At 44.9% G+C, this 22,602-nt stretch overlaps 1 protein-coding gene across 1 annotated transcript in view; it reads right to left on the minus strand.

Moving 5' to 3' along the window:
• Positions 1-894: 894 nt before the first annotated feature.
• The window catches only part of LAMB1 (laminin subunit beta 1), a 44,499-nt gene continuing 22,791 nt past the window's right edge, over positions 895-22,602 (minus strand). The window contains exons 22-33 of the mRNA XM_030013402.1: positions 22,016-22,233; positions 21,814-21,910; positions 12,016-12,385; positions 10,129-10,313; positions 8,673-8,914; positions 6,482-6,685; positions 5,951-6,095; positions 4,976-5,183; positions 4,620-4,761; positions 3,679-3,855; positions 2,220-2,379; positions 895-1,333 (exon numbers count right to left, since the gene is read on the minus strand). Of these exons, the coding sequence (XP_029869262.1) occupies positions 1,197-1,333; positions 2,220-2,379; positions 3,679-3,855; positions 4,620-4,761; positions 4,976-5,183; positions 5,951-6,095; positions 6,482-6,685; positions 8,673-8,914; positions 10,129-10,313; positions 12,016-12,385; positions 21,814-21,910; positions 22,016-22,233 (2,285 nt within the window). The 3' untranslated portion in view covers positions 895-1,196. The remainder of the gene's footprint in view (positions 1,334-2,219; positions 2,380-3,678; positions 3,856-4,619; positions 4,762-4,975; positions 5,184-5,950; positions 6,096-6,481; positions 6,686-8,672; positions 8,915-10,128; positions 10,314-12,015; positions 12,386-21,813; positions 21,911-22,015; positions 22,234-22,602) is intronic.

The raw sequence follows: 22,602 nt of genomic DNA on the forward strand, positions 1-22,602 counted from the left end.
GTCAATGATCTGATGGCAGTTAAGTCTGAATGTTGCAAAATTTGCAAATTGTGTTTTTAACAGCTGCTAAGTATAGTGGCATTGAAATGGTGTATGATGCTGGTATGGTTGTCAATTCCTGTGATGGATTTTTTTTGCTGTAGCATTTGTAACCTATGGAGTTTAGGGGTATTTATTTAAACATACTGTTCTTCAGATTGCTTAGGTGGTGATATATTCTGCCATAGTTGTCCTGACTGACTCCTGATGATGTTAGTCAAGGTTAGGTAGGTGCTGATGAAAGTTATAGACATAGTTGTGTTCCTCAGGTCAGAGTTAGCAGTCAGGATGTATAAATGCATGTTGCAGTTTTGGATGCTAATTTGTGTAGCTGATGAATGTTGTAAATCAGTTTGTGCAGTACTGTACAATTGTCTGAAGGTGCACTGTTCTGCAGCCAACTTTGAGCTTAAGTATGGTGAACTGGATGTTACTCTTGCACCTTGAAAGTCTTATTTGTGTTTTAAGTGCAAGCTGTTCTTAGACAGCTGTGTACAGCTCCTTAACTGAGTCACATGAGTGCCCTGTGAACTTTTGTAGTTCCTTTTGCAGAGAGGCTCGATCCTCCAAGCTTGGTTTATCACATATATTTGGTGCTTGAAATGTAAACCACATTCAACCCTTCAGTGCTGACCTCTGTTTCCACTTCATGTATCAAGTATTTCCTAATCAGTGACATAAAACCAGTGTTAAGCCTAAATGGTTATCATGCAGAGGGTAAATAATCCTTTTTGAGTACTGTGGCATAAATGCTAGCTAACCCCACAAGGATGGTATTTCTTCATTCACTTGTAATTTTGTTCTGAGTGACCACCCTATATTTCATAGTAATTGGAGCCCTTATTTAGAGCTACATAGTTGGAGCCAAGATTTTATTAGATCTCTAACCATTTTAAAAACAAGACTTGCTAAAGGATTAATTGATGTACCATTTCAGCTACTGAAAATAGGAAGGAACTTAATGAGTCATACTAGGTACATACAGTGATACAAAAGTACTGTTTATTTTCAACATCAAAAAGTTACTTGTCTTTGGTTCTGTGACTTGAAAGTCAATATAAAACCTGTTCGTTTTATCAGGTCTTAGTGTAATGTCAAAAAGAACTAGTGTAATACTTGTAAAACCCATCCTGAACACAAGCGTTTCCTGCTGCCATTTATAAGCAAGTGCTATAAACAGCAACCTTCTGGCTGATTGTCTGTAAGAGGGAGCGAACTGTCTCTTCCAGCTCCACCAACTGCTTGGCTTTGTCTTCCAGAACTTTTTGATTGTTTTCATACGTATTTTCCAAGTCTGTCAGCAAAGGAAGGGGAAAACCAGCTTAATTAGGGGTGTTTTAATACAGGTAAGTGTAAATCATTATGGTTACAGATAAACTACTATTCAAATTTTATTTTTATTGTGGAAGAGAATCTGATTAGAGAAAAAAAAAAAGCCAAGGCTGGAATGGCACCTTTTTGTTTCCTTAACATTGGGACATAAAGCAACAAGGAAATAATTTTCTGTAAGTGGAAATCCAAAAGTATACTTTGATTCATGTTGAAAATAATTTTGTCATTCTCTTCTTTATGGTGGCTTTTACAGAACAGTGAAATGTTTTGGCTTGTTATGGTTAAGACTATTCAGTGAGTCACTGTAACTGTGCAGGGGAAGAATGAGTTCCTGGCCTGGCAAAAACAGAAGGAAAACTTAGCTCCCTCCCTGGTAGCTGTGGGCAGACTGCCCCCCTCCTTAAGTTTCAACCAACTTTAATTGTCAATAGTAAATGGTAAATTAATCTGTAAACTGGAACTGATGTATCCTGATCACCTTTTGTTTTAATAGCTTTCCAGGATGGGGTGGGGGGAGTATTGTTTGAAGATAGGGGTCTTGCTTGAACAGGTTAGTCCTTGTCCTAAGCATAGTAGTAGTTATGTTCCTTCCCTGTAGTGGTTCTTGGAGCAGTGATAGGTGCCATACCAGACGTTTGTGTCTCACTTCTAAGTTTCAGCTTTTTTATAGAAATCTTTAATTCAGAAGACTATGTTGCAGCCATAAGAATAAGCAGAGCAGATCAAACCTCAGTAACAAAGAATTAACTTCCATTTTTTTTTCCCTACTGCTAATGAATAGCCAGTTTAACAGCATCAAATTGCTTCATATTCTAAGATGATGACTTACCTCCTCAGAACAGCCTTACCTTTGAGCAGCTGGAGTTTGCTGTTTGCTTGAGCCAACAAGGCTTTAGCTTCATCTTGCAACATGCTGGCTTTCCTCCTAGCATCAGCTGACTCTTCTGTCTTCTTGGCAATCAGATCTTCCACTGTTTTATACTTGTCGTTCAGCTCGGTATTGAGGACCTGTTGTTCCAGATTCAAGCACAAGATGGAGCTCATTCAAAAGACAATACAGTGGGAGCTTGCATTTCCTCCCTCTCTCTTTACTAATCCGGGTGTAAGGAGACTACACTACACTGTTAGCTCGGTTAACAAAAGCAGAAACAGTGTTGGGGTATTTCCTACTTAATATTCAAGACTTGAAGAGCTGGGGTGAAGACTCATCAGTTGCCCTTTTGCAGATCTGTGGCTGTTTTACAGCTTTAAAACTGACACTTGGCAAGGATTTATGGGATTCAGTTACACAATTCTGTAACTAATGGAAGCCATGGCCCCTAGTACAGCTGGAAGGCTGCATGTGGTAAGGAACTGGCACTGCTTCTGGTTGAATGCTTGCATTTGGGGAGGAATACCCTTGTCACTTTCACTAATGGGAACAGCTGTGTAGTTTACATAGGTGAAGGTGCTGGAGAAGTCATGAGATTGGTTTCTCAGCTGTGCTTTTCCCTGCAAGGTTAAGATTAAGAAGTCCTGTGACCCAGCTGAAGTCAACCAATAAGCAAGTTAACAAGCTGCAGCAGTACTGGAAGTCTCTTGTGTTTACTTGACAGCCACCTGAAATACTACTTAGTGGTCAGAAATAATTGATTTGATGGAGAATACATCTCTCCTGGCAGAAAATGCCCCTCTGGAGACTAGTGGGCTAACTATAGACAACAGATGGGAGCAATGAAACTTCCTTGGGTAGATTTGTCAATTGTTTTGTTAATGAGCATTCTTTTGCTATTATGAAGGTGTGTAGCAGACAGTGGGAGCAATGCCATGTGGTCACAGAGCAAATTTTGCATCTCTGATATTTAGAAATGACTTTGGTTTTATATTGAGCTAATGATTTTTCTTGCTGCTTCATTCTGTATATGCCAAATTCTGGGTTGAGTGTCCTGAACCTATCATTGTTATAGAAGCATAAATACTCTATACAAGGGGAAAAAAATTACCAGTTCTCCTGTGGCAGATAGTAAAGCTGAGGGACAGAAACGAATCTGTGAAAGGCTGACAGTGTGACAGCCTGACAGGTTGCCTGCAGCTATTTTAGAACCTGAAAACTTCCCAATACTTCTTTCTCTCTGTATCTGGTATCAAAGAAAGTAAAAAGCAGCTATCTTTGGTAAGTGCATTAAGTGCCTTTTTTTTTTTTTTTTTTGTCCCTAGTACTTGACCAATAAATGAAACCGATTGCATGTATTCACTAATGTTCCTTTAGCCAAACATGGGGTGTGAGTTTTGTTGGCTTTCCCTTAGCAGCTTTCCTGAGCTTCTCACCTTTTTAACTTCCTCAGCGTTTTGTTTTGCAGTAACAATTTTTTCTTCTATATTGTCCACATTCTCTGAATTTGTAGCAGCCTTTTGCTTAAGGTCTTCAACACTTTTCTCTAGCTCAAACAGACGTAAGGTAGCATTGTTCAGTGTTTCTTCAGATGCTGCATTTTCAGATTGAATCTAACAGAAAGAGGGATGAGAGTTAACACTTTCAAAAGAACTGAATATAATAACTAAACTTTCTGGATAAGCCCTGATCAACTAATTAGTTCATGTCCATAGATCTGATACAAAAACCAGTGGTTTAGTTTTGCTACAACTGGCCAATTGCAGTCAAGGTGAAAGAGCCCCGCTGCTTGAAGATGGGGTACATATGGGGCTGCAGAAGCATTATGGAACATGGTTAAAAAGTACTTGATTGTATTACACATGCAAGAGTTGCCTAATCCACAGGAAAAACTTCAGACATTTGACTCCATCATGTAAGTTAGCACTATGGTCTCATGAGGGCTTTGAGATGAAGTCTGAAAATACATTATCTGACAAGACTACAGCAATTGCCACTTTAATCCAGCATTTATTAGTCTCGTGCTGCAGTGGTGGATGACACTGATAGCATGGCTACACCAATACACTACCACGTGGTTGATAGGTATGACTTTCCAGGGATCTTGGCACACCTGCTGTGTTAAATGAGCAGGATGTAGCCCTCTATCTTCAGTGGTGCAGGATATGGGATGAGAAAAGCCTTTTGTGTGTTGGGTTTTTTTAAGAGCAAATGGTCCCCTAGCATCTGTCATACTAACTCAAAAGTTGATGTGATTTTAAGTGCAGTCTTCAATTTGCAATACCCAAGAGCCTTCCGTAGATAGGCTTACATCAGTTTCTAAGCATCAGACTTGGTGCTGTTTCTATATCTTAAGAAATACTCATGAAGAACTCACTGAGGTCAGCAGGTCTTGAGTTCCTTTAATATCTTCGTCAGCTTGTTTGATGGCTTTTTCAGCTGCATTTTGAGCTTTTTCAGCTTCTTCCAGTGCTGCTTTCACCATGTCCGCAGTGACTTTAACATCTGTTGCACCTTTGCTGTGGAGCAAAACTATGTTAACGCTAAAAGTGCTTTTACTTTGGAACTGGAAAAAGAACGAGTCATACACTGCAAAGGGCCATTTTTGCCCCTTAAGGAATGAGAATCTGTATCAGGGCAAGTTAAACTCTGCATTTTCTGATACAATGGAATGAAAGTCTTGTTCAAGCTCCTGGTGATGGAAAACAGCTAATACAGAACAGGGTTGCATACCTTGCTTTTTTAGCTTCCTCCAGTAGCATTTCTGCTCTGGCAATGTCTCCAGCACTCTGCTGCAGAATGACCTCAACATCAGAAAGGCTTTCTACACGCTCACGAATATCTTCTGTCAGGGCTTGCAGCTGCTGGGGAGTGCTTGGCATCTCCATGTTCAGCACTTCATTAGCCACTGCCTCGATGCTATCCAGGTCAGCGCTGTCTTCTAGTAGATGGACACAAATGACAAAGATGTGAGTAAAAGCTTCCCTCTGTCAAGTCTCAGTATTCAAATTCTTGTCCAGCTGCTCCTTTAAGAAGGAAAATCATGGGAAAACTTCCTCCCCTCAATTTACTTACAGAAAATTAAGGTATTAAAACTGCTTCCTTAGGGTGAAACCTCTCTCAGGAGAGGCCCAGCAGGCACATAGGCCCTGCTGGCATAGATCTCTTGGAAGCTATTTGAAGATCTCTGTGATTAGCTACACCATGCTGGGGCTGTGGGGAGGAGACTTGAGCCCACAGGAAGCGAAGCCAACAGCTGCACATAAATATATTTGTGCTAACAGTATACTTAGCCTTGTGCAAACAGGGAAGGAATGGGTTTGCCATGCTGCCGCTTGCTAGCGAACAAGGCCCTCATTTAACCTTTACCTGCTTTCTTACAGAGAGATAAACTCACAGTTTCTGACTTTCCTCCCCTTTAATAGTACTTTGTCTTTCCAGCCAGAACTTATGAATGCATTTGGCAAATTACAGCAGTACAACAGCCTCAGCTGAAATGAACACAAGAACATGCCAGTTTGCTCTCCCTTTCCTATTGTCTTGATTTTCTCTTGTTTCCAGATTTTATCATACACACTAAGTCTGGCTGAAAGGGGGGTGGGGTGGAGGAAACACAGCTATTGCATTACCCCTTAGAGGATGATTCAGAGCTAAAGACAGTTTTCACGAACCCAGAATTAAAACATAATTTAAATGTAAGGTTTTTACGCATTAGGAAGTCTCTAATTTGTTTAATAAGATTCCTCAGATCTTCATTGCTTCTGTCCACTTGTTCTTTTGTAGCATTGGTTTTGAGCAAAACTGCTTGTGCATTTTGTTTTGCTTCATCAGCTCTCTGTTTCGCCTCAGAAACCTAAAGAGAGGAAAATGGAAGATTTGATTACATATTTGCTTATGCTTTAAGGCCTGTTTTGAAACAAAAACTCAGTTGGAGTCAGAGGTAATAGTAATGAGAAATGCTTTTTCTCATAAAACTCACACAACACTTTTAAAAGCTGGCCGTGATCCATACCACCAATGCTAGTTTAAACAACTCAGGCTAGTGTTTAGAGTTATCCATGAAGCTTCACTTTAGCAAGCTCCCTCTCTTAGGATCTTTACAAGCATGATGAAGTTACGCAACTGACAAGTATTTTGAAGTAAGCCAGGCACATACTTTGTCAATTAGTGTCTAAACTTACTTGTGTTACATCTAAAAGATTTTTTTTTTAATATCTAACAATTAATTTGGCATATTACCATTCTGGAGAGTTGCTCAACTTCTGCTAATGCACTGAGGATGTCTCTGTCAAAATCCATGGCTTTCTGCCAAGCGTTGTGAGCTACGGTCATCAGCCCATTGCAGCCAGGTCCTCCACACTTCTTCTTTCCATCATCTGTCCGACAGTTTAAACCGCCACACTCGGACTCAGCACAAGAGGCTCCCATGGGAGTGCCACACGTCTGCAGAGACACATTAGCCAAGGGGAACAGTCACAGCTTTATTTCCATTGCTGAGCTGTGAGGGGGATGGAGTTGGACACTGCTCTACACTATGTTATTTCTGCCCCTTGCAGTAGTATGCCTTGCAGCAGAGCTGCAAGCAGGTGGTTCCTGCAGCAGGGCCGTACCAGCATGACTTTAATCTTTCTTCTGTACCCCTGCACCTTCCTGCCTTTAACTCGGTTACAAATAGGCAACTCCCTGATGCTGAAGTAGCTGGAGGTTATGACGGAAGCCTTGCTGCGCCTTCATCGTCTACTTTTCCTGTACATCATCTTTCACTGGAAAGCTGCATTTAAGCTTTGGTTTCTAGCTGCAAGGTACTACTGTCTGTACGGCTTTTGTTTGCAATCAGTCTTCGCTACTGTTAGAGGAAAAACTGGCCATCCCAAGAAGCTGTTTTATAAGGAAGAAAGCAAGTGTTTCATGCAGAGCAGTATCTATCTTTTCCTTTGCTCTAATGCCCTAGAAATGAAATACTAAGAAGCTGAAATGCTCCACATTGAACAGGAAACTTTTTTTCATTTCCCTTAAAAAGCTGTCCCATTCCCTTCCACCAAATGTTTGCTCCGATTTCATCTTTCCAGAACACTTTGCAATTTGTGAATTGTTGTCAAGGATGTGTTCCCATAGAAAGTATCAGGGTAGACTTTTTTTTTTAAGCAAAACTGTTTAAATCAGCAACATTTGTAGGGAGAATTATCCACTGCTTGATCAATTGTTTGGACAATTAAATCACTAGGAGTTGTTTTAGCCAGAGGGAAAATTGGAAAATTCCCCAGTCTTTTGAGGTGGTTCTCCCTTTTCACCCCACCCCTTTTGCCAAATGATAGTCACTAACCGACAGACTTTGCAGCCAAAAAACCTCTCTGGGAAAACTAGGGGCTGTGCCAAGTTAGCTGCAGCTGCCTCCTGTGAAGTGTAAATGAGTCCCTCTTACCTGTTTGGCATGCAACCCAGCAGTAGCTAGAAAGCAAAGACTTTTTTTGCTGTCCCGTGATTACACCTCCAAGCAACTCCGTGTTTATGGCCCTGATAAACATCTACCCAAGATTTTCAGTCCTCAAGAACAGTTAGGCAGGAATGCAGGGGAAGGGAAACAAACAAAAAGATGCCTCTTTCTTCCCTCCCAAGAAAGGAGGAGGGCTGGGGGCGTCAGGAGGGATGACCAGGGTTATAAAGGATGGGACAATTCAGCATGTGAAGAACACATCCTCTAACACAGGCCTGGCCGGCCCAGGGGAGTTAATGAGCAGTCCCCTGCAGCCTGCGTTCATGCGGGATTGTTCTCTGAATGCAGCTGGCTGACTTCAAAGCAAAACTGAGGGAACACCCAGCCTCTCCCAAGAAAAAGCCACCCTTGATCATATTTACAGATGAGCAGACAGCTTCAACAGAGAAAATGCCCTTTTGACTCCAGCTCTCTGCAAGTTTTATTTTGTCTCACAAAGGAGGATGGGAGGGTGGTGATGCCAAGGAGGGTGGCCCATCAGTGCGAGTGAAGCGCTGCCTGGCTGGGCACTGCAAAGGCATAGCATGTACCCTGTGGAGCTGCTAAAAGGGAGAGAGGAGCCTAGAGAATGCAAGCATGTGAACTGAGGACAGGCTTAAGAGGATGGTTCTCAGTCCAGCAGACTCGCTACACTTTTCTGCACGTGGGAGCTCTGTGTTAGAAAAGATGGGTGCTCTATTGGGCTAGGAAGGGTAGGAGGGAGACCAACATGAAGGGCTGGTGCCTGAAAGCCAGTAGGTCTCAGAGCCCACCAATTAAACAGCCCTGTTCTAGCCTGCAAAATACCCCATCATCCAAGAAATGGGCATTTTTCATGAACAAACTGCGTATCTCACACTGTCAAGCCCTAAACAGTTCTTCCCCACCTGTTGCTTCTTCACAAACCCGACTTCATTTTTGCTACAGGTTTTATACCAATGATTCTCAGCCGCGTACCTTCTCAGCCACTTCGGAGAGATCCAGGCTCTGCAGCTTGCCTGCAAGTTCATCCAGAAGGCGTGACTGCTCCTCTTGTTTAGCCTTGAACTGGGCCTCCTTCTCATTGATTAAGTCTTCCACTTCCTGCCGCGTTTGCGCTGACAGCTCCACGGGGCTATCAGGGTGAACAGTGGAGGCATTGACCCTCTCCTCTGCCTCCAGGGACATCTGGAAATACTTGGTGATACTATCCAAGGCCCCTGCAGAAATCAGATGGAGCTGCTCAGAAATTTGTTAAGTAACCCAAAGTAATTTATACTATGGAGGTTGGCAGATGACACATCAGGGTTAACGATACGAATATCAAGTTAAATGAAACGCTAGCCTCTGCAGCTGTATTCCATGCCATTGCAAGGATGACAGAATTTGGCCTGTTGGGGGGGGAGTTCATTTTTTTTGCTTGGTTGACAGTGTGTCAAGTTTGCTGGATTTTGAAGTTAAGCCTTTCTCTAACCCTATTGACTGAATTCTGCTTGCCCTGAGGGCAAAAGAAGACCCACACTTTTATGTTTATAGGGCAACAGCCTGTTTTCTAAGGATTCACTTATCCCATTAGTTCTTATTGCTAGCCCTAGGATGTCTGGCTTATGGAGTCACTGCTTGGAAACCGGTCAGAGCTTTCCCAAGAAACAACTGCTTGACGAAAGATGCTGATTTATGGAACTGTTAAGTTTTGGACAACTCCTGGAGAGGCCTTGAGAGGGTGTGAGGGACCCTGCCGGGGTGGCAACACTCTGCACCTCAGGGCAGCTTTCCTCTGCAGAATGCCACAAGTTGGGGACTCCCCTGTTCTACATCCTACTTGCCTCGCTCTGCAAAATCCCATGTTCACTGGAAACAACCTCAGACTTCCTGCAAAGCAGGAATTAAAAAAAAAAAAAAAAAATTTGTTTCAAGCTGCAATGAAGTCAGCTTTCAAAATTTCCAAAGAATTCGGTGACATTCCTCTTTCTCCAGCAAATTTTGATTCTTGGCATGTTTCAGTGTGCTGATGGGCACACAAGGCTTGGGTGGCTCAGAAGAACTGGGCTCTTACGGTGTGCTCTTAGTCACCAAGACCCAGGTAGTTTTTCCAACCAGAAACAGCAATTTCACAGACTGGGGAAAGCAAGGGAGATCTTGGAACTGCCAGAACTTGGAACTCGTCTAAAATGTATTAATCAAGAGCCTTTAAGACAACTCTGTGCTCCACGAACTCAAGCTGGCTTTGCAATGTGCAGAGGGAGAGAGAGGGGGCAAGGGGGCAAAATAGAATTCCTGCTGCATCAGCAACTCTGCCCATGCACAGAAAGAAGCCGCCCTCCCAGCAACTGAGTTTTATTACAAGTCAGAAGATTAACCTGGTATTTAAAACCATACACTAATTAAATCTTTAGCTACCCCACTGCTTTCTCCCCCTCCCTGCGACACTTACCCCGAACATCAGAGATCTTGATGAACTCTAGCTGTTCTGCAAGTTCTTTCACCACATGGTCTAGGCTTTTGGCATCTGTCTCCAGCATGCTCAGGTCAGTGTCTGTGCTATTGCTCTTCACTGCTAAGGCTGACAGGTTTTCTTCTATGTCAGCTATCTTAACTGTAACATCTGCTGTCAGTTTTCTGTAAAACAGAGGCACAGGACTCAACAGGGGGAGGAGGAAGGGTAGTAAGCCTTGGTGCTTCACTTCAGTGAAGAGTGGTGGTTAGAGCTGTGCCAAGCTTCTCTCACGGCAGGACTTGTCCTCTCTCAGTGGAGCTGTAAGTGATTTGTAACAACATGCCTACCTAGAACACTGTTTTGTTTGCTTTATCATACAAAACTACTTTTTAATCTACAGCATGTTTATAAACTCAAAGCACCAAATTGCTCAGAAAACAGCTGCTTTGTGTAAGATTAACTGGAGTCAGATTCCAGAGGACTGGTGTAATGCTCTTGTACCATGGCAACTGCATAGGTCAGAGTTGACTACTATGATCCATACATAATTTGCTTCCCATCCCACACAGCTACAAATGCAGTTTTGATTACTACAAGCTCATGGGACAGATCTGAACTTCAGGAAACTGGGGGGGGGGGAAGCCTTAGTTTGAACACAATGGATTCTTTTAACTCCTCTGTAAAGATCCCTCTTCACCAGCCGTTTCTTTAGGGCTATGAAGGAAAACCTCCCGCCCTCAGAATTCAGCATGGCCTCAGTGAGCCACGGAGCAGGCTTTAGCTAGTGGGATAACCCTAAAAGGAAAAGCAAGTGTATGTTACACATCAATGCTGCTGCAGAACAGAAGTTGGCATAGGAAGCTATTCCAATCCATGGTGATCCCACCAAACACAGCATTTCCTCATTCTGAAAGAATCAGGCAGTATTCAAGCTCTATGATCAATTTACAGCTCTCTGGATAGCCCAACAGCCTGCTGTTTTCCAGGAGTCCACCAGAGCCCAGTACTCCTATACAGCCAGAAAGGAGCAAGAACAGATACATACAAATACGTATGTTAGGTAAAAGCAGCTCCTCAGCTGCTCTGACCTCCCTCAGTACACACAGAGCCCAAATCTAGCAGCAACCCCCAGCTCTCCAGATGGAGGGAGGGAGCTGCAGGACACAAGCATATCCTTAATTGAGACATTTGCGCTTTAATCCTTGGCCCTCTGCTTTGTGCAGTCCCCTTTACAATGCACAAGCAAGTTCAAGCAGTTGCACACAGGGCTAGAAAGCATCTGTAATCCTACCTGATGTTAAACTGTCCCATCTCCAAAAGCACAAACTACCATCTTTTGTATACTTAGCCCTAAAACAAAATACAGGCCTCCTACCCTGAGAAAAATGGAAACAATCCTTGTTATAAAGCTGGTGCTTCCCCCCACACGCACTCAAGAGTGCAGAAAGGAGCACAAGCTTCCAACTCATCAGCTACTCATGGAAATCCAGGAATTTAATCTCTCCCCTCTTCATTCTCTCACAGAATAGCAGTGTTTGTCCTTTGCCCCGGGGGAGCGCAAGGCAAGCATGAGTGGCTCCGTGGTAATTAGCTGCCTGGTGTGCAGCAGGAGCAGGACAACCCCTGCCCAGAGCATGGTAACTGCACTGCTCCTACCTTCCCCAGCCAGGTTTCTGCTTGTGGGACGGATGCTTACTGCTGGTGCTGAGCACGGCGAGGTGCTCCACCAGTGAGTGATAGGAGCTGCAGTGTACCTCACCCAGCTGGAGGAGCAGAGCCAGGGTGTCCCCAGCCCAGCATGGGGATATCAGTCACTCAAGTAAATCCCATGTCACTGGCACTCCCACTCCTTCCCACGCTAGACACAACTGCAACTGTACTCACTCTGCTTCCTCGAAGAGATTCCCAATGTTCTTCAGGGGCTCGGCAGCTGGATTTTGAGTGATGATAGTTTTAATTTCACTGAGCTTCTCCTCCAGGGTGTTGAGTGTCTGCTGGTATGGGCCAGTGACTCCAGTGATTTTGAGGGCATTAGCCCTATCCAGGAACTGCTGGGTCCTATTAGCCAGCTCACTGATGATCACATCCCAGAGGGCGAAGCACTGGTGGCATGGCACGCAGTTGGGGAAGAAGCCCGAGTAGCCCCGGGAGCACTTGTCGCAGCGCGGCCCTTCCACCCCTTCGTTGCAGATGCACTGCCCAGTGGCACGGTCACACTGCGGGGTCTGGATGCCACGAGGGTTGCAATCACATGCTGGAAGAAGAAAAAGGCATGTGTGAAGGCTATGGTGAGGGAAATGACAGTGACATTGGCAGGGAGAAAAAAAAAAAATCAGTTATAATGAAGTGGTGAAATGAGTATAGAAGTGGTCCCTATCTGGATTATAAAAAGCTAGTTATGGATGTGTCTGCTTGGGTATGGGGGAACCAGGGCTGAGGGTGAAAGTGGAGAGAGACAGGGAAATAACTCTAGGGGAGACCAGGATTTGCACGTCTCAAAACCAGGCACAATAATGGAGCAAGGAAGGACACTTCTTGCAACGTTTGGTTATCAGTTGGAGAGCAACTGAAGACAAAGATCCCAGTTTCATTCCTACAAGAATAAGTAGAGCAAGGCTTTCCAGACAGGAAAAGAAACAACAGGCAGGCACATAGCAGAGGGTTTAAGAGCAAAACATGAGTGAAATGGGAGACGCGAACAAGGAACAACCATTTACTGTCTCCTCCAGCACAGGAGTAGGTATCACCTGAGGAATGCAGCAGATCAAAACCCAACCACCTTTCCCTGCACCTCCCACAAACAGCACAATAAAAGGAGACAGTTGATTACACAGCACTTAGTTAAGTGGCAGAGCTCCCTACCACAAGAAACTGCGGGTGCTAAAAGCTGAGGTGGCTTCAAAGAAGAACACGACAAATTTATGGAGTAACAGCCCTTAAGAGATCTTCTATGCAGAGGTACAGGGCCTGGCTCAGGAAATACTCCTGCCAGGGATGGTGGGAAAACATCCACAACATGCATTGAGGAGCCTTGCACGGGGCTGATGGTTTGCATATACAGAAAATGGGAAAAAAATCGGGCAGTGAATAGTAGACTAGAACAAAGAACAAGGTCATGGGCAGCCCTGTCTGAGGGAGAAGAAAGAAGTCTTCTACAACAGGGTGCTAACAACAAAGAGCCTACACACTGTTTGTCACTATCAAGTGGGGATGAGGACGATTAACAGATATTTTTTTTTAATTATTTCACACTTTGAGAACCAACTCAGGAGTTAGTATTCACACCTTCCTGAAATGGACTTACATTCTTATTTTATTTTTCTAACTGTGAACACCTACCTATCTTTATATGCTAGTCAGTTAAGACCCAGGGGCTCCAGGTGGTTGCCAAATTGGAGTGATAAGGTTTGGGCAACACCCTTTTTTAACAAGCTTTAGAATAAAGATGTACTTCTTTGGCACTAACCCACCATAAAGAGAAGTTACTCAATTAACTTACTGATGCGCGGTCATTTCTAAAAGCACAGACACACTTTGTACACAATAACGCTATCAGGAGAAACGTTTCCATGCAGCGGGGCTGCCACTTGACCTCTCCTCCTCCTTAATTACGCAGGCAACAGCAGCAGAGGAAATTACCAACCTGCAAGGCTTTTAATAAAGGGATGGCAGCAAAGAACAAAAAGAGAGGCCTTGAAAATATGCAGGTCATCTACCTACCATTGTGGCAGAGTACACCTGAAGCAGGTCAAGCACAGTTCCTTAAACAGGAAAAGGACTGTGATACCCGATAAAAGCCTTCACTTAGACATCCATTTACCAGGCATCCTTGAAGGAGCTTAATGGCTCCAAAAGGTCCATAAATCAATTCACACACCCCAAGCACATGCCCCCTTGAAAAAAGGGCAAAACACGAAGCCGTTTTCAAGATTGTATGTTGTTTGCTTCAATGCCAAAACACAGTGGTGGTCTTCAGTTCAAAAATTACACAAAGAGCCTCAGCAGAACAAATCCCTCCTCAACAAAACGACTTTCTTGTACAATGTGAATATGATAGGCAAGAGACAAAAATAACTTCTGCTGCCTGCACAATTGAGCAAAATGGTCCTTTGTTCTTTGAATTATACCCTGACACAAGAGATTGTTTTTACTTTACATCGAAAGTGCTTAAGTAGTCAACTTGCCATGGAATATGTTCCCTGCAGGCAAACTGTCGAGTTCCTGTTTGAAGGTCAGTTAACCCTTCTGTCAACTAATAAGGCCCTCGGTATAATGATGAATTGTCCAAATTCCTCTGCATAGAAAGGGGCTAAATGGCATGTGATTTTTCTCAAAGATCCTGAGATCTGATCAAGCTACATGAATACTTGCTGCTGGCAAATCAAATCACTATATTTACTTGCAGATTTAAAAAGCTTAAAGTGAGGAAAAAACCGCCCATGTTGGTAATTCTACTCCTGAATACCCGCATGTTCAGGAAAGGCAGATGACATGGCTTTAGTAGCATTTACATGGTAATGTGAATTCCAAAATCTCTGGAGCCAGAAAATGCTGGGGAAGGAGAGAAGAGAATTTAAGTACTAACTCGTTTGCAAACTGAAAGCCCAAGCTCCATGGCTGCCTGCTGGGAGATGATAAAGAGCAAAGAATTTATTCTAAATGCAGCACAACAGCTGGAAGAATCATCACATTTCTAGAATTCTGCAAAACTTCCAAACTGAACTTTGGGGGACCCATGAGAAAACTGCACAAGGTGGCTAGAAACATTACTGTGGGTTATTTCTCCATTTTAGGATTCTCTATCAAGCCCAGAAACAGGCAATACTGGCTCTGCATTACCTCAGTAGTGTGAATCCAACATATGTAAAATGGCTTTCAAAAGCGCTGGTTTCACATTTGCTCTTTCTTATCTTTGTGATCTTCCCAAGTCATTAACTGTGCACAGGACCACACCAGCTTTCAAACCAAAGGGTAAAACTGAAGAAAATTTTATCTCTATTTTTAAGTAAAATCACATAGCTTAAAGGAAACCAAGAAAAAGCCTCCCTCAGTAGTGGAATAAGAAGATTCCAACCGATTTTATTTTCTTTCCATTTTGAAAGTTTGGGAGGCATTTCTATATGTTGGTGGTATACTCTCTCTAGCTACAGCCCTTGGACAATTCCTTGCTGTGGCGCTGACTGAAACATTTTTTCAGTTCTCGCAAAAGCATCACTGCTCCTCTTACAGCTCGCATCCTGTAAGCAAACCTTTCACCTCACAAATGGCACATGCATGCCAGTGTTTGGTTACATGTGATTGTCTTTTTTAAAGCACAGATGACCTTAGTCAAGCGCTTCTACCAGGGATGATTGAAACCATCTCTGTTCCTTGCTAGAGCCAGTCTCACTGTACTTTTATCAGAAGCTGGGGCCCAATTTCTGGACACAGCATTAATAATGAAATTAAGCCAGCCAGAAACCCACAGAAACTGCCCTCCAAGGTGGTGTGGAACAGGACCTCCACCATCTCCAACACCTCTAGTGGATGAGTCCCACATCGTGTGCCCTGGCCACCACCAACAGGCTATTTGGAGCACATCCAATGCCACTGCAGAGAGCATCTTCCCTTTACAGCATGGTGGGGATCAGACCCTCCGCTGACTTCAGCTGCGGCCAGTTCTCAAATGGAGGAAGGCAAGCCCAGGCCAAGACCATATAAAGCCTTCTAGGTAGTGAGGAGCGCCTTGAACACCATGGGCCACCAGGCAAATAGCTCAGTGCACAGGTTTCACCTCTGCCTCCTGCAACGCCTCCTACCAAGAACCCGCTGGCTTCAGTCTCTGAGATTTCAGGGCACAACTTTGTCCTAAAGTTGACATACACATCTGTCATGCATGATAGTGGGTGCACATCCACCAAAAGGATTCATGTGACATTTGATTATCACAGCCAGTGAACTGGCATGTGAAAACAGGAGACGCCTTGATTCCTATCACCTGCTAGAAACAGAGCAAACACCATGTCAGAATGATCCAGCACGTCATGCCCAGCATTGTTTCTGGCCAGAGTACCCCAGCATCACTTCTAGCCACCCTGGAGTTCTTGCTTCTCTAACACCTCCTTCGCTAACGACCAGCTATTCCTATGGCCACCATGTGAGTCAACCCCTATACAGTCCAGTGCTAATGATGCTCTCAGTTACAGCAGTTTTGCTCCCGATGTACTCAAACAGGCTAACTCAAACACAGTCTTCAAAATACCACTTGGCTCTGGAGATTTCGGCTCTAACCAGCACACTCATAAGTCTGATGTAACACCTGAGTAGCTATACCACATCTAATTTTAGCATATGCCTAGTTAATCTAATTTTTTTCCAAGAAGAACAAGAAAAACACAGGCACATCTAGGGATGCAGAAGTGTTTCAGGTATTACTCAGTAGCTAGCAATGGCTTTATACTCCACTTAACATAATATTTGTGGAACAGGGAAAGACATGAAGTCCTGTAAGCTCCTTTCAAATGCCTTGCCTATGCTTACATGACTAGAAATTGGGAAGTGGTTCATTTTGCACTGCCAAATGACACAGATGTTGAGTTTACTCTGAGAGATTTAGATGCCTTAACCAGTTTAGGTTGGCAATGGCCTTCAGGACAAATGGCTGATTACCCTCCCTTCATACAGAGGGGTGGACCAAGGCCGAGGTGAAGGGCTGCAAGTTAACACGGACGGGGCGGCTTGCTTTGAAGATCAGTGTTAGACAGACATCAAATCTGTCCCTGGGTAAGCAGAGCAGGACCCTGGAGTACCTCCCATGGAAAATATAGTGGAGGAAAAGAAGTCTTTTGAAATCATTGGCCAAAGATTTGAGGGTTTTCGAAGGAGCATTTACTATATTAAACAATAGGCTTCTGTTTTGAAACATCATTTTGGAACTGGGTGTATTGTTTTCTTTAATTGAGTGTTTAACTCAATCAGACATTCTTCAGTGGCATGCTCCGACTTAAGTGCAATCACATTTTTGACAGGAAAATTTTCTAGCCAAATTCTTCAGTCAGGATCTGCTGATTAGCAGCTTACAGGTATAAAAGATTGTAGCTGCATCTGTTCACAAACCCATGTCCACATAAGTGTATGCACACACAGAGTATGCATGGGTAATTTTTATACTGCCTTGATCAATGCCTTTCTCTTTCAGTAATTTTTTTTCCTGATCTTAAAGATAAAAGTAACACTTGTACATGCTTATTAAATGTAGTCTTGTAGAAACCCAAGGGGAGAAATCCCAAAGAAGTAAATGACTAGCTCAGGTGGTTTGCTTTAAGCACATAAAGATCTATGAACCACTTTATCTTTCACTTACTCTGACAGCTCTGCTACCTTTCCCTCTGATTTTAAATATTTAGAACTCACTTCCATTTAATTCAATAATTACTTCAATTATTGTTATTAATTCAGTAACACTGTAGTTCAGTATGTGGCATATTTGCATATCACTTAATTTAAACTAAGGTGTCTCAGAGCAGTTGCTACTACAGCCGAGATGATATAATGGATACTGAAAGGGCTGTATGAAGATCAGTCTGTGTAATGCCTTATTGCAGGATGCTAGGAACAAGCAAGTGCCCTGCATCATCCTACACAGTACAGAATTCATTTTTTCAGAAATATTTTTTTTACTGCTTGAGATCAGGGATGGAGAACATCAAATGTTTAACTCCTCCACAGCAAAAAAACAAAGGGTTTGTTCAAACATGATTTCCTGGCAACATTTCTCAGTGGCAGTGAGGCACTATGATGAGAAAACCATTCAGCAATTTGTAAGGTTGCAAGTTTTGCAGAGCTAGCAAATTTCTTCTGAATAATCAGCTATTGATTTAAATTACCCTGTAAGCATATTGCTAACTCCTCAGCATTACGATTTTCAGTACGAGTGTTAAGATCCCAGCCTAGAATTGCTAGAGTTGTGCTGCATTTTAACTTGCTAGCAGACTTTGCCAAAAGGGCAATTTTCTGGAAACAATCAATATACATTACAATATTTTAAGACCACAGGTCAATTGAAATTATGAAACTCAAAGTGAAAAAACTGTATTTCCTTTAGCGCAGAATTTGTCTGACTTCCCTTAGACACTTATCACAGAAAAGAAACATCTGCTAGTCTTTCTCTCTGCACCATAAACACCTCCTATAAAAGCAGCCTATGTGACTAGTTTTAAGACCCAGGTGTTAAATTAAGATTATGAAGCCTACTGTAAAGGGCAATAGAGCAATTTTCAGTGAACAGATGTTTCGGCACCAGGTACATAACAAAGACTAAAAACTGAGAAAAACAACTTTCTGCCAATGTCTGTAGTGAGTATTTGATAAAAACGTGACTTTTTTTCATCTTAGTTCAATTAAATTCTGTTTTTTACAATAGGGCTTGATACTCAAGTCCAACACAGAAAAACATTGACAAAGGTATGCTTCGTGTAAAGGGGAGATAGCAATACAACCTAACTTTCAATCTCATATAGTGCCTTTTACTAACTGCACTCTGTTCTGGTTGTTCAATTAAAAGAGTAATGATAGTAAAATTGTCATCTCCTTAATATAATATTATATGAAACACATAAACTTCAAATATCTGCTGTGCAAGGACATTGTTCAAGGTGCCTCTGCAGCCACACTGTAACTCAGAGGCTTCACAGGAGCCTGGAGCCTCCTGCCAGAAATGTGCTTTACGGGCTGAAGTTGGTGCAGACAGAGCTCAGCGTGCCAAGTCCTGCACTTTGGTTGCCAGGCTTTGGAAAAGCTCCAGCAGAATGCCTGGGAGACTTGAGTTTGATGCCCTTGCTCACTGTAATTCTCACAGGGACCTGCACGAGGCCAACAGAGACGCACTGGGCTTTTCCCTATCCTCTACGCCTCTCCTGTGCTTGTTTCAGGCATTATGTTAAATTAAATGAGTAACTGTGGTTTTTTTTAAGCATGGAGTAAGCAGTCTCTGAAGACCCAGTCCTACAGACTCTCTGCGGTGTGTAATCCCCAACAGACATCTGTGGGTGGTGGGACCGTACCCAGTACCGAGGGGTCGAGATGCTACCCAAACATAGGCACATGGCTTAGCTTGCCCCAGTGGTCTGGTCCCACTGTAATCACTGGGGACATGCAGAGAGGAGACATCAGATCATGCTCTCTCTCCACCGCAGGGAACACAAACTGCAAATCAAGGCACTCGGACCAGGTGCAAAAACCTGCGTCCCCCAGCTTCTGCTTCACCATCTCTGATCTTACCAAGATTTCTACAAAACAAGTCACAGGCAGCAGCCCGCAATGGTCACTGTCACCAATGGGGACAACAGGGAAGCGTGCCCTGGAGTCTGGTTTCCAGCGGGGTGTGCTGGGACCCTGGGGCCACATCCACAGCTCAACCTGTGGGGGGCTGCTGCCCCCAGCCTGTCCTAGATGGGCCATTTTGTACATCTCCACATAGCTGTGTAGAGAGGTTATTTGCAGGCACTTGTGTTCACATGACCACAGACTTTTTTTTTTTTAGCAATTAAAAAATTTGTAAAGGGTGTCACAGCAACACGGGCAGTACAGTCCCCATTTCTCAGCAGGAGCTTGTGTCTCTTGATGCCAACAGCCTGAAGACCTCTTGTGAAGAGATCACATATTACTGTCCCTTGAATGATGCACCATGCAATTTCCAACCCTGAGCAGAAGCCACTTGCCCCAGCCAGTGGAGGTTCCCACACTGGAGTCATCGGGACGAACGTCCACACCTCCACATCAGGTCACTGCCCACAGTGAAGACTGTCCGTCCATACTCATATGGTTCAGAGCTCTCACCGTTCCCTCTCCAGATAGGTTTGCATTTTCTTCCTGAACGCAGCACAAAATGTGGCTGTATTGGCTGCTTGGGCCAGCATGAGCAGGCCACTGAGGGCAGGTAGCAAATGCCATGGCCAGGAGTCCACGTGTGCCCCTGCAGCTGGAGCTGACATCTTTGTGATGAATCTCTGTCTCAGTTCCAGCCTCCCCTTGGCCACAGGCCATATTTAAGCTATCTTCCAGGGGCACTGCTCTGCAACTCCTTGAACAGCACAGTTTTCCAGTTCATCTGCAAACTGTTTACCACTGAGAGCTGCTACCTGCCCACAGAGCAGCTGCACATCTGCCAGCCTGAACATTGCCCCTCTGCTTGCCAGGACTAAATGAGGCCTGAGAAGTTGCTTCCTTCCCTGCCGAGGAAGGATGGGAGTCAGGGCAGGAGGCACTGACCCTACAATGCTGGGGAGACTCGGCAGCACCACAGGGCTGGATGTGCTCCATGAGCGAGTGCATGGTTGGAACCCATCCGGGGCATCGTGTCACAGGCTGCTGCGGCTCAGTGCTGGGCACTGGCTCTCCCCACCCAACACAGAGACCTCCTGTTGGATGCAATCCTGAAGGAAAATCTGCATTTCCACCTGAGCAAGTCTCCCACGTCACTTAGGGGCAGCGGGTTGGAAGGAGAGCGTAAAAACATTTGCATTGTAAAAACAATCTCTGAAGAATATATCCTCTCTTTACTTCATTAAAAAGCAGGTCTTCACATGCTCAAAAGGCAGCACAAACTCCATCAGAGATCAGAAATGCTGGTACACTGCAAAATCCTGCTGATAAGGTATGCAGATGGACTCCATCAATAAACCCTGATGGAGACAGCTGATACCAAGAGACAATCCCTGCCCTGGAGCCAGCAGGGTCAGCGCCCCTCACCACGTCAGAACACACACAGCCTCCCCGAAAGGCTGCCTCGCCCCCCAAGAAACCCAATATGTACTCAGGAACTGGGACAATTCCCCAGTCCTTTCATCTGCTGCACTAACCAAGTAGCTGTGACCTGCCTATCTGGTTAGATAATGGGCTCTAAGGTATCTCTATTGTAAGGGATTTATTAAAGACCACAGCAAGCACATTCCTCCCTGCAGGAAAAAATACCTTAATCTACTGCAAACCCTCCTGGCAAAGACTCCTATTTGAGCAGATCGGAGATACAAGTTTGTTCTGGTCTGGACAGTGTTTGAAGTTTCTTTTCCCGCTAATGAACAGACTTGTTTATAATAAAAGGACAGAGCGCATCCAGTTTTCTAAACAAGCAACTTCATGGCGCTCTGTTTTGCGGCATATAGCTATGGCTAACCTGCTGCATCGTCTCTGCTCGCTCCTTTATTTTCACCTGAAATATAAGGAAAGTCTCCTACTAAATCCAAAACCTTATTTCTTCAGGCCCAGCCTCCCTAACAAGACACAAGAGGAGACAGTGGTCTTCCACCACCTACAATCGAAAGGCAAAGGAAACTGGTCTCTGGACCAATTCTCAAACCCAAACACTTGCGATGTGTTTTCTTACCACACCAGCTTACCTGACAGCATTGCAGCCTACTGATTAAAGGAGAGTTAGTTTCTACACAGAGAGGTTTGTTTCTAAATAAGGGTCCAGCAAGCGCCAGGTCGGGCTCCTGCTGTGCCTCCCATCCCTGGAGACACCAAAACCCTGGGGGACAGACCCCAACACGCCTTCCTCCCTCATTTCCAAGGCTCGTGTGGGCACTGGCAGGGGGCACCGGAGGGGGAGTCCCAGCACACTGGGGGGTGACGGCACGCCTGGCCACCGGCCAACAGGCCATTTCCAAAAGGAGCAGGCGGAGCAAGCGCTCGGGTTGGACTCACCTCGGCACTCCACGCCCGGGTCACCCCAGAAGAGCTCCTGGCACTCCCGGCAGGTTCGGCCTCCAAAGCCCGGCATGCACTGGCACTGCCCCGTGAACTGCCAAAACAAACCCCAACAGGAGAGGTGACCACCTCGGCAGCAGCTCGGCCCCGCGCCGGAGCGAAGGCCAAGCTGTCGGAGCACGCCCCGCGCTCCCCTCACCTCATTGCAGGCAGGCCCGAGGGAGCGCGTGGGGTCGCAGCCGCACTGCTCGCAGCCAGCGCCGCTGGCGAGCCTCCACGTGTGGGGGGCACAGCGGTCGCAGGTCTGCCCAACCACGTTGGGCAGGCACCGGCACTGCCCCGTGGCCGCCTCGCACCGGCAGCTCTCCGAGCCCTCGCAGTCCTCCCGCATGGTGCCCAGGTAGTTGCAGACGCACTCTGTGAGGCAAAGAGCGTGGCGCCTCGATGTCAGCCCGTCCTCTCGTTACCAGACTGCCCGGAGTTCGCATTTAGTTTATTCTCTGAGTCCCCAGAGGTGCGGGCAGGTGCTGGCACGTGCCGATGCCCATGGCCAGGCCTGGATTAGCCAACCCTGAATGACACCCAGCACCACACAAGAGCCCTCCTCATGTCCCAGGCTGGCCGCCTCTACAGCTTCTGCCCCAACACACAGGAGGTGACAGGAGCCGCTCATTCGAGCGGCCCAGCCTTCCCACTCCTCTCCTCTCCTCCCTCCGTACACAACCAAAGCCCAAGCCTGCCCAGCTCCTGTCAGCTGGCTACAGTGGCAGATATGCTTGGAGGGGC

Source organism: Aquila chrysaetos, chromosome 5 (assembly GCF_900496995.4).
Source record: "Aquila chrysaetos chrysaetos chromosome 5, bAquChr1.4, whole genome shotgun sequence".
Lineage (NCBI taxonomy): Eukaryota > Metazoa > Chordata > Aves > Accipitriformes > Accipitridae > Aquila > Aquila chrysaetos.